Source organism: Somniosus microcephalus, unplaced genomic scaffold (genome assembly GCF_052327205.1).
Source record: "Somniosus microcephalus isolate GS21.2 unplaced genomic scaffold, FLI_Smic_1.0 unresolved_chr3, whole genome shotgun sequence".
Taxonomy (NCBI): domain Eukaryota; kingdom Metazoa; phylum Chordata; class Chondrichthyes; order Squaliformes; family Somniosidae; genus Somniosus; species Somniosus microcephalus.
Genome location: NW_028225181.1, coordinates 53,177,440 through 53,189,871, shown reverse-complemented (window position 1 = coordinate 53,189,871; position 12,432 = coordinate 53,177,440). Strand labels below are relative to the sequence as shown.

The 12,432-nt window shown below is 48.9% G+C and overlaps 1 protein-coding gene across 3 annotated transcripts in view; it reads left to right on the top strand.

Moving 5' to 3' along the window:
* The window catches only part of LOC147091450 (lymphocyte activation gene 3 protein-like), a 127,331-nt gene extending 115,533 nt beyond the window's left edge, over positions 1–11,798 (top strand). For all 3 annotated transcript variants that reach the window (XM_085976796.1, XM_085976797.1, XM_085976795.1), the window contains exons 6-7: positions 5,838–5,959; positions 10,365–11,798. In XM_085976796.1, coding sequence (XP_085832922.1) covers positions 5,838–5,959; positions 10,365–10,436 — 194 coding nt within the window. In that variant the 3' untranslated portion in view covers positions 10,437–11,798. The remainder of the gene's footprint in view (positions 1–5,837; positions 5,960–10,364) is intronic.
* The last annotated feature ends 634 nt before the right edge of the window (positions 11,799–12,432 follow it).

Here is a 12,432-nt window from a genome sequence, read left to right as displayed (position 1 = left end):
GCATTTCGTAACCGGGAGCCAATGTAGGTCAGCGAGCACAGGGGTGATGGGTGAACGAGACTTGACCTTGAAGGGTTTTTTACAGGGTCGATGCTGGGAGGTTGTTTCCCCCTGGCTGGAGTGTCTAGAACTAGGGGGCACGGTCTCGGGATAAGGGGTCGGCCATTTAAGACCGAGATGAGAAGGAATGTCTTCACTCAGAGGGTTGTGAATCTTTGGAATTCTCTGCTCCAGAGGGCTGTGGATGCTGAGCCTTTGAGTATATTCAAAGCTGAGAGAGATAGATTTTTCGACTCTCGGGGAATCGAGGGATATGGAGATGGGGCAGGAAAGTGGAGATGATGTCGATGATCAGCCGTGACCCAGCCCCCACAGCTCTCTGGGGCAGAGAGTTCCAAAGATTCACGACCCTCAGAGAATAAATTCCTCCTCATCTCAGTTTTAAATGGGCGACCCTTTATTCTGAAACTATGCCCCCTAGTTCTAGATTCCCCCATGAGGGGAAACATCTTCTCTGCATCTACCCTGTCGAGCCCCCTCAGTATCTTGGCCGATAGCCCTGTAGGTTACGGCACTTCAAGCGCACATCCAAGTACCTTTCTGCATCTACCACCCTTTCAGGCAGTGAGTTCCAGACCCCCTCCACCCTCTGGGTGAAGAAATTCCCCCTCAAATCCCCCTCTAAACCTCCAGCCAATTACTTTAAATCTATGCCCCCTGGTTATTGACCCTTCTGCTAAGGGAAATAAGTCACAGATCACAGAAATCACAGAAACCCCACAGTGCAGATAGAGGCCATTTCGGCCCATCGAGCCTGCACCGACACATATCCCACCCGATCCCCGTAACCCCTACACCAACACATATCCCACCCTATCCCCGTAACCCCACGTATTTAATCTCCCTAACACTAAGGGTCAATTTATCATAGCCAATCATCCTAACCCGCACATCTTTGGACTTTGGATCCTTCCGATCCACTCTATCTAGGCCCCTCATAATTTTACACACCTCAATTAGGTCTCCCCTCAGTCTCCTCTGTTCCAAAGGAAACAATCCCAGCCCATCCAATCTTTCCTCATAGCTAAAATTCCCCAGGCCAGGCAACATCCTGGTAAATCTCCTCTGCACCCTCTCCAGTGCAACCACAGACTTCCTGTAATGTGGTGACCAGAACTGCACGCAGAATTCTAGCTGCGGCCTAACTAGTGTTTTATACAGTTCAGGCATAACCTCCCTGCTCTTATACCCTATGCCTCGGCTAATAAAGGCAAGCATTCTGTATGTCCTCTTAACCACCTTATCTCATTGAAACTTACAAAATTCTAACAGAACTAGACAGACTAGATGCAGGAAGCATGTTCCTGATGGTCGGGGAGTCCAGAACCAGGGGTCACAGTCTAAGGATAAGGGGTAAGCCATTTAGGACAGAGATGAGGAGGAATTTCTTCACCCAGAGAGTGGTGAACCTGTGGAATTCTCTACCACACAAGGCAGTTGAGGCCAATTCATTAAATATATTCAAGAAGGAGTTAGATATATTTCTTAAGGCTAAAGGGATCAAGGGATATGGGGAGAAGGCAGGGACAGGGTACTGAATTTGGATGATCAGCCATGATCTCATTAAATGGCGGAGCAGGCTCGAGGGGCCGAATGGCCTACTCCTGCTCCTATCTTCTATGTTTCTATGTTTATCTACCTTTCCTGCTACCTTCAGGGATCTGTGGACATGCACTCCAAGGTCCATTTGTTCCTCTACACTACTCAGTGTCCTACCATTTATTGTGTATTCCTTTGCCTTGTTAGCCCTCCCCAAATGCATTACCTCACCCTTCTCTAGATTGAATTCCATTTCCCCCTGTTCTGCCCACCTGACCAGTCCATTGATATCTTCCTGCAGTCTACAGCTTCCTTCTTCATTATCAACCACACGGCCGATTTTTGTATCATCTGCAAACTTCTTAATCATACCCCCTATATTCAAGTCCAAACCATTGATATATACCATAAAAAGCAAAGGACCCAGTACTGAGCCCTGTGGAACCCCACTGAAAACAGCCTCCCAGTCACAAAAACACCCATCAACCATTACCCTTTGTTTCCTGCCTCTGAGCAAATCTTGGATCCAACTTACCACTTTGCCTTGGATCCCATGGGCTTTTACTTTTATGACCAGTCTGCCATGTGGGACCTTATCAAAAGCCTTGCTAAAATCCATATAGACTACATCAAACGCACTACCCTCGTCGACCCTCCTTGTTACCTCCTCAAAAAATTAAATCAAGTTAGTCAGACACGACCTTCCCTTAACAAATGCATACTGATTGTCCCTGATTAACCCGCGTTTTTCTGAATGAAGATTTATCCTGTCCCTCAGAATTTATTGCAATACTTTTCCCACCACCGAGGTTAGGCTGACTGGCCTGTAATTACTCGGTCTATCCCTTTCTTCCTTTTTAAACAATGGTACCATGTTAGCAGTTCGCCAGTTTTCTGTCTGGGGTTGTTTTGTTTGGAACAGCGGAGGCTGAGGGGAGACCTAATTGAGGAATGGCTAACCAAGGTATATGGAGACCAGAACTGTGCACAGTGCTCCAAGTGTGGCCTAACCAAGGTATATGGAGATCAGAACTGTACACAGTGCTCCAAGTGTGGTCTAACCAAGGTATATGGAGACCAGAACTGTGCACAGTGCTCCAAGTGTGGCCTAACCAAGGTACATGGAGACCAGAACTGTGCACAGTGCTCCAAGTGTGCTCGAACCAAGGTATATGGAGACCAGAACTGTGCACAGTGCTCCAAGTGTAGTCTAACCAAGGTATATGGATACCAGAACTATGCACTGTGCTCCAAGTGTGGTCTAACCAAGGTATATAGAGAACAGAACTGTGTACAGTGTTCCAAGTGTGGTCTAACCAAGGTATATGGAGAACAGAACTGTGTACAGTGCTCCAAGTGTGGTCTAAACAAGTTACATGGAGACCAGAACTGTGCACAATTCTCCAAGTGTGGTCTAACCAAGGTATATAGAGAACAGAACTGTGTACAGTGCTCCAAGTGTGGTCTAAACAAGGTACATGGAGACCAGAACCGTGCACAGTGCTCCAAGTGTGGTCTAACCAAGGTATACCGAGACCAGAACTGTGCACAATGCTCCAAGTGTGGTCTAACCAAGGTATATGGAGACCAGAACTGTGCACAGTGCTCCAAGTGTGGCCTAACCAAGGTACATGGAGACCAGAACTGTGCACAGTGCTCCAAGTGTGGTCTAACCAAGGTATATGGAGACCAGAACGTTGCACAGTGCTCCAAGTGTGGTCTAACCAAGGTATACGGAGACCAGAACTGTGCACAGTGCTCCAAGTGTGGTCTAACCAAGGTATATGGAGACCAGAACTGTGCACAGTGCTCCAAGTGTGGTCTAACCAAGGTATGTGGAGACCAGAACTGTGCACAATGCTCCAAGTGTGGTCTAACCAAGGTATATGGAGACCAGAACTGTGCACAATGCTGCAAGTGTGGTCTAACCAAGGTATACGGAGACCAGAACTGTGCACAGTGCTCCAAGTGTGGTCTAACCAAGGTATATGGAGACCGGAACTGTGCACAGTGCTCCAAGTGTGGTCTAACCAAGGTATATGGAGACCAGAACTGTGCACAATGCTCCAAGTGTGGTCTAACCAAGGTATATGGAGACCAGAACTTTGCACAGTGCTCCAAGTGTGGTCTAACCAAGGTATATGGAGACCAGAACTGTGCACAGTGCTCCAAGTGTGGTCTAACCAAGGTATATGGAGACCAGAACTGTGCACAATGCTCCAAGTGTGGTCTAACCAAGGTATGTGGAGACCAGAACTGTGTACAGTGCGCCAAGTGTGGTCTAACCAAGGTATATGGAGACCAGAACTGTGCACAGTGCTCCAAGTGTGGTCTAACCAAGGTATATGGAGACCAGAACTGTGCACAGTGCTCCAAGTGTGGTCTATCCAAGGTATATGGAGACCAGAACTTTGCACAGAACACTGAATGTGGTCTAACCAAGGTATGTGGAGACCAGAACTGTGTACAGTGCTCCAAGTGTGGTCTATCCAAGGTATATGGAGACCAGAACTTTGCACAGAACACTGAATGTGGTCTAACCAAGGTATGTGGAGACCAGGACTTTGCACAGAACACTGAATGTGGTCTATCCAAGGTATATGGAGATCAGAACTTTGCACAGAACACTGAATGTGGTCTAACCAGGGTATATGGAGATCAGAACTTTGCACAGAACACTGAATGTGGTCTAACCAGGGTATATGGAGACCAGAACTTTGCACAGAACACTGAATGTGGTCTAACCAGGGTATGTGGAGATCAGAACTGTGCACAGAACACTGAATGTGGTCTAACCAAGGTATACGGAGATCAGAACTGTGCACAGAACACTGAATGTGGTCTAACCAAGGTATACGGAGATCAGAACTGTGCACAGAACACTGAATGTGATCTAACCAAGGGATATGGAGACCAGAACTGTGCACAGAACACTGAATGTGGTCTAACCAGGGTATATGGAGACCAGAACTGTGCACAGAACACTGAATGTGGTCTAACCAGGGTATATGGAGACCAGAACTGTGCACAGAACACTGAATGTGGTCTAACCAAGGTATATGGAGACCAGAACTTTGCACAGAACACTGAATGTGGTCTAACCAGGGTATATGGAGACCAGAACTTTGCACAGAACACTGAATGTGGTCTAACCAGGGTATGTGGAGATCAGAACTGTGCACAGAACACTGAATGTGGTCTAACCAAGGTATACGGAGATCAGAACTGTGCACAGAACACTGAATGTGGTCTAACCAAGGTATACGGAGATCAGAACTGTGCACAGAACACTGAATGTGATCTAACCAAGGGATATGGAGACCAGAACTGTGCACAGAACACTGAATGTGGTCTAACCAGGGTATCTGGAGACCAGAACTTTGCACAGAACACTGAATGTGGTCTAACCAGGGTATATGGAGACCAGAACTGTGCACAGAACACTGAATGTGGTCTAACCAAGGTATATGGAGACCAGAACTTTGCACAGAACACTGAATGTGGTCTAACCAGGGTATATGGAGACCAGAACTTTGCACAGAACACTGAATGTGGTCTAACCAGGGTATATGGAGACCAGAACTGTGCACAGAACACTGAATGTGGTCTAACCAAGGTATATGGAGACCAGAACTTTGCACAGAACACTGAATGTGGTCTAACCAGGGTATATGGAGATCAGAACTTTGCACAGAACACTGAATGTGGTCTAACCAGGGTATATGGAGACCAGAACTGTGCACAGAACACTGAATGTGGTCTAACCAAGGTATATGGAGACCAGAACTTTGCACAGAACACTGAATGTGGTCTAACCAGGGTATATGGAGACCAGAACTTTGCACAGAACACTGAATGTGGTCTAACCAGGGTATATGGAGACCAGAACTTTGCACAGAACACTGAATGTGGTCTAACCAGGGTATATGGAGACCAGAACTTTGCACAGAACACTGAATGTGGTCTAACCAGGGTATATGGAGACCAGAACTTTGCACAGAACACTGAATGTGGTCTAACCAGGGTATATGGAGACCAGAACTTTGCACAGAACACTGAATGTGGTCTAACCAGGGTATATGGAGACCAGAACTTTGCACAGAACACTGAATGTGGTCTAACCAGGGTATACATAGGGGAGGGGCGAGCAGCATTCCCAGGCAGCCAAAGAACTGGGGACAGGGTTGGCGGTTGTCTGAGGCCTGCTTTAAAATGGCCGTATTTTTCATCCTTTGCAGCGTTCGACCATCGTGTGGGCGAGCCTATGCCCACTTCCAACAGGATTACACTAGTCGCGGTCTTCACCCTGCTTCTCCTCCTCATTATCTTCGCCATCTTCGCCATCCTGAGGAAGATGAAGGTGAGTCTCGTTCCCGGAAATGCATCGCGAACTGGTCTGGGTCGGGGGTGGTGGGGGGATGCTGTTATTTTTTTTGTTGGGCGCCCGAGCTTCTTGTGAGTCACCCCCTTTCGAGGGGACCGAGGAGAGGAGAGGAGGGAGGGATAGAGATGCGGAGAGAAAGAAATGGACAGGGGAGAGGGTTGTAAAACATTGGGTTAGGCCTCAGTTGGAGAATTGTGGCCAATTCTGGGCACCACATTTTAGGAAGGTTGTCAAGGCCTTGGAGAGGGTGCAGAGGAGATTTATTAGAATGGTATCAGGAATGAGGGACTCCAGTTCTGTAGAGAGACTGGAGAAGCTGGGGTTGTTCTCCTTAGAGCAGAGAAATTTAAGGGGAGATTTACCAGAATGGTACCAGGGATGAGGGACTTCAATTATGTGGAGAGACTGGAGAAGCTGGGGTTGTTCTCCTTAGAGCAGAGAAGATTAAGGGTGAGATTGACCAGAATGGTACCAGGGATGAGGGACTTCAGTTATGTGGAGAGACTGGAGAAGCTGGGATTGTTCTCCTTAAAACAGAGAAGATTAAGGGGGAGATTGACCAGAATGGTACCAGGGATGACGGACTTCAGTTACGCGGAGAGACTGGAGAAGCTGGGGTTGTTCTCCTTAGAGCAGAGAAGGTTAAGGGGGAGATTGACCAGAATGGTACCAGGGATGAGGGACTTCAGTTATGTGGAGAGACTGGAGAAGCTGGGGTTGTTCTCCTTGGAGCAGAGAAGGTTAAGGGGGAGATTGACCAGAATGGTACCAGGGATGAGGGACTTCAGTTCTGTGGAGAGACTGGAGAAGCTGGGGTTGTTCTCCTTAGAGCAGAGAAGGTTAAGGGGGAGATTGACCAGAATGGGACCAGGGATGAGGGTCTTCAGTTCTGTGTAGAGACTGGAGAAGCTGGGGTTGTTCTCCTTAGAGCAGAGAAGGTGAAGGGGAGATTTAATTGAGGTGTTCGAAGTTACAAAGGGGTTTTTGATGGAGTAAATAAGGAAAGACTGTTTCCAGTGGCAGAAGGGTCGGTAACCAGAGGACACAGTTTTCAGGCAATTGGCAAAAGAACCAGAGACGACATGAGGAAACATTCTTTTACGCAGCGAGTTGTTGTGATCTGGAATGTGCTGCCTGAAAGGGAAGTGGTAGCAGATTCAATAGCGAACTGGGCAAATATTTAAAGGGATTTTCTTTTTATTACAGAGCTATGGGGAACGAGCAGGGGAGTGGGAATAAGGGGAGGAGAGGGAGGGGAGAAAAGTCAGTGCTGGGACCCCAACTCTTTACAATCTATATTAACGATTTGGAGGAAGGGACCGAGTGCAACATATCCAAGTTTGCCGACGGTACAAAGATGGGAGGGAAAGCAGTGAGTGAGGAGGACATAAAAAACCTGCAAAAGGACATAGACAGGCTAAGTGAATGGGCAGAGATTTGGCAGATGCAATATAATGTTGGAAAGTGTGAGGTTATGCACTTTGGCAGAAAAAATCAAAGAGCAACTTATTATCTAAATGGAGAGAAACTGCAAAGTGCTACAGTACAAAGGGATCTGGGGGTCCTGGTACATGAAACACAAAAAGTTAGTATGCAGGTGCAGCAGGTGATCAGGAAGGCCAATGAAATCTTGGCTTTTATTGCAAGGGGGATGGAGTATAAAAACAGGGAAGTATTGCTGCAGTTATACAGGGTATTGGTGAGGCCACACCTGGAATACTGCGTGCAGTTTTGGTTTCCATATTTAAGAAAAGATATACTTGCTCTCGAGGCGGTTCAGAGAAGGTTCACTCGGTTGATTCCGGAGATGAGGGGGTTGACGTATGAGGAAAGGTTGAGTAGGTTGGGACACTACTCATTGGAGTTCAGAAGAATGAGAGGCGATCTTATCGAAACATATAAGATTGTGAGGGGGCTTGATCGGGTGGATGCGGTGAGGATGTTTCCACTGATGGGTGAGACTAGAAATAGGGGGCATAATCTTAGAATAAGGGGCTGCCCTTTCAAAACTGAGATGAGGAGAAACTTCTTCACTCAGAGGGTAGTAAATCTATGGAATTTGCTACCCCAGAGAGCTGTGGAAGCTGCAACATTAAATGCATTTAAAATGGAGATAGACATTTTCCTAGCAGATAAGGGAATTAGGGGTTACGGGGAGAGGGCAGGGAAGTGGACGTGAGTCTAGATTCAGATCAGCCATGATCCTATTGAATGGCGGAGCAGGCCCGAGGGGCCGTATGGCCTACTCCTGCTCCTACTTCTTATGTTCTTATGTTAAAAGAGGAGGGGAAAGGAGAAACCTAGAAGCTAGGAGCAGGAGTAGGCCATTCGGCCCCTCGAGCCTGCTCCGCTATTCAATGCGATCATGGCTGATCATCCAAATTCAGTACCCTGTCCCTGCTTTCTCCCCATATCCCTTGATCCCTTTAGCCTTAAGAAATATATCTAACTGCTCCTTGAATATATTTAATGAATTGGCCTCAACTGCCTTCTGTGGCAGAGAATTCCACAGGTTCACCACTCTCTGGGTGAAGAAATTCCTCCTCATCTCGGCCTTAAATGGCTTACCCCTTATCCTTAGACTGTGACCCCTGGTTCTGGACTCCCCCCGCCATCGGGAACATCCTCCCTGCATCTAGTCTGTCTCGTCCTGTTAGAATTTTATAAGTTTCAATGAGATCCCTTCTCATTGTTCTAAACTCTAGCGAGTATAAGCCTAATCGACCCAATCTCTCCTCATACGTCATTCCTGCCATCCCAGGTATCAGTCTGGGGAACCTTCGCTGCACTCCCTCCATGGCAAGAACATCCTTCCTCAGATAAGGTGACCAAAACTGCAGACAATACTCAAGGTGTGGTCTCACCAAGGCCCTGTACAACTGCAGCAAGACATCCTTGTTCCTGTACTCGAATCCTCTCGCTACGAAGGCCAACATACCATTTGCCTTCTTAACCGCCTGCTGCACCTGCACGCTTACCTTCAGCGACTGGTGCACAAGGACACCCAGGTCTCGTTGCACTTCCCCTTCTCCCAATCTATTGCCGTTCAGATAATAATCTGCCTTCACAGTCTAAGGAGAGTGGTGGAATGTGAGAGAATGGGAAGAGAGGAGAGGAAAGGATTGGAGAGGATATAGATATAGGGCCCTGGTGAGACCACACCTGGAGTATTGTGTACAGTTTCGGTCTCCTTACCTAAGGAAGGATATACTTGCCATAGAGGGAGTGCAACGAAGGTTCACCAGACTGGTTCCTGGGATGGGGGGATTGTCCTATGAGGAGAGATTGAGTAGACTAGGCCTATATTCTCTAGAGTTTAGAAGAATGAGAGGTGATCACATTGAAACATACAAAATTCTGACAGGGCTTGACAGGGTAGATGCTGGGAGGATGTTTCCCTCTGGCTGTGGAGTCTAGAACCAGGGTCACAGTCTCAGAATAAGGGGTCGGCCATTTAGGACTGAGATGAGGAGAAATTTCTTCACACAGAGGGCGGTGAATCTTTGGAATTCTCTACCCCAGAGGGCTGTGGAGGCTCAGTCGTTGAGTATATTCAAGACAGAGCGCGATAGATTTTTGAATATTAAGGGAATCAAGGGATATGGGGATAGTGCAGGAAAGTGGAGATGAGGTAAAGGATCAGCCATGATTTTATTGAATGACGGAGCAGGCTTGAAGGACCAAATGGCTGACTGCTGCTCCTAATTCTTCTGTTCTTATATAACGAGAGGAGGGGAAGGAAGTGAAGTGGAGTGGAGGGGAGAGGAGGGTAGCGGAGAGTAATAGAGGGCAGGGGAGTGGAGGGGAGAGGAGGGGAAGGAAGTGAAGTGGAGTGGGGGAGAGGAGGGGAGGGCAGGGAAGAGTAGGAGAGCGCAGGGGAGTGGAGGGGAGAGGAGGGGAAGGAGGTGGTGGCATAGAGGGGAGAGGGGGGGAGAGAAGAGGAGAGGAGGGGAGGGAAGAGGAAGAGAGGGCAGGGGAGAGGAGGGGAGGGGAAGGAAGTGGTGGCATAGAGGGGAGAGGGGGGGAGAGGAGAGAGGAGGGGAGGGGAGGGAAGAGGAGGAGAGGGCAGGGGAGAGGAAGGGAGGGGAGAGGAGGGGAGTGGAGGGTAGGGGAGGGGAGGGGAGGAGAGGGCAGGGGAGAGGAGGGGAGTGGATGGGAGTGAAGGGGAGGGGAAGGGAGGGAAGGGGAGAGAAAGGGAGGGGAGGGAAGAGGCGGAGAGGGCAGGGGAAGGGAGTGGAAGGCAGGGGAGTGGAGGAGAGAGGACAGGAGTGGAGTCGAGGGCAGGGGAGTCGAGGGGAGGCTAGAGGACAGGAGAGGGAAGGGGAAGGAGGAGTTATTTTATTTTAATTGAACGTTTCTCCGTTTTCTTTTTGTCGTGCAGTCTCGATCACAGAACTTTCCGGGTTTGGAAGTCACCCTGTCAACAGTCGACCTGCCCGTGAAGAAATTGTGAATCGGCCCAGGATGCGAAGCAAGCCACAGACTTTGGGATGGGGAGTTGGGGGGGAGGGGTGTAGGGGGGGCGGCGAGAGCGGGAGCTGGTGACCTAGAGTTGAGGTGCGGGGTCAGGGGTCATTTGGAGTTGGCGCTTTTGGCTAACAGCAAAGGTCAGGGTCCAGGACAGTTCGCCAGCAATTCGCCACATGGATCCCGCCTGCCTTGGCAATGAGGAGAGGCCAGCTCCATTTGTTCACCAAGGTCCGTCGCTGCCACCACCTCCCCCACAACCATTGAAGCACTGAAGCGATGGGGTCAGAGGGTGCCACAGGAGCCTGTCACTGCGAGGCCTCCTTAGCAACAGCAGCCTGTCACCATGTGGCCTCCATAGCAACAGCAGCCTGTCACCGTGAGGCCTCCTTAGCAACTGTTGCTGTCACCGTGTGGCCTCCATAGCAACAGCAGCCTGTCATCGTGAAGCCTCCTTAGCAACAGCAGCCTGACACCATCAGGCCTACTTAGCAACAGCAGCCTGTCACCGTGAGGCCTCCTTAGTAATAGCAGCCTGTCACCGTGAGGCCTCCTTAGCAACAGCCTCCTATAACTGCGAGGCCTCCTTAGCAACAGCTTCTTGTCACCGTGAGGCCCCCTTAGCAGCAGCCTTCTGTCACCGTGAGGCCTCCTTAGCAACAGCCTCCTGTGAGGCCTCCTTAACAACAGTTGCTGTCCTCGTGAAGCCTCCTTAGCAACAGCAGCCTGTCACCGTGTGGCCTCCTTAGCAACAGCCTCCTGTGAGGCTTCCTGAGCAACAGTTGCTGTCCTCATGAAGCCTCCTTAGCAACAGCCTCCTGTCACAATGGGGCCTCCTTAGCAACAGCAGCCTGTCACTGTGAGGCCTCCTTAGCAACAGCAGCCTGTCGTCATGAGTCCTCCTTAGCAACAGCCTTCTGTCACCGTGAGGCCTCCTTAGCAACAGTTTCTTGTCACCGTGAGGCCTCCTTAGCAACTGCAGCCGGTCATCGTGAGGCCTCCTTAGCAACAGTTTCTGGTCACCGTGAAGCCTCCTTAGCAACTGCAGCCTGTCACCATAAGGCCTACATTGCTTCAAGATGTCCTAATGAACGCTCTCTCAACTTCTGACCTCTCCGGCCTGTCGATATGAACTATAATGCTGGGCCAGCATGTCCGAGGGGGGTCAGAGGTCAGAAGGTCATTTCCCTGCCCCCAGTAGCCAGCACGAACCTGATTCACCGCTTCTTCGACCTCCGAACCCAGCATTACTGCCTAAAGTTGCCTGTTCTTTTTGAAAGAAATAATATATCTTGTATATAACACCTGTAATTAACTGTTTTATAGTAAAGCTTTGAGTGAAATGAAATATTCTGCAGTCTGACATTATCGTTTCTGCTAAAATATAAAGAATAATCGCTACACTGACTGGTTTCTCGCAGTCTCCTCTCTCTCGGGGAGTGTGATATCCGAGTGGTAAGGTCAGAAACTGAGATAAGCCAGACTTCCGGAACCAAAACTCAACTGTTTAATTACACATATGTAGCAGAGAAACATCACTTACGCCTACAGGCAAAGCACTTCCAATTCTTACTGTGCGATCACCAAGATGGAGGATCAACCTCTGAGTCATACCCAGAATGCAATGCCACTACCTTAATAAGTGGTGTGCCAGGACATTACCTTAATACTGGTAAATATGATCCCTTAATATTTGTCTCCATCTGGTGGATAACTTAAGCATTACATCCCAGATTACTATAGGGAGATATCTGTACACTGACTGGTGTCTCTCAGTCCCTCTCTCTCAGGGAGATACCTGTACACTGACTGGTGTCTCTCAGTCCCTCTCTCTCAGGGAGATATCTGTAAACTGACTGGTGTCTCTCAGTCCCTCTCAGGGAGATATCTGTACATTGACTGGTGTCTCTCAGTCCCTCTCTCTCAGGGAGATATCTGTACACTTTGTAGATTTCCAGAAGGCTTTCGACTCCATCTGGCAT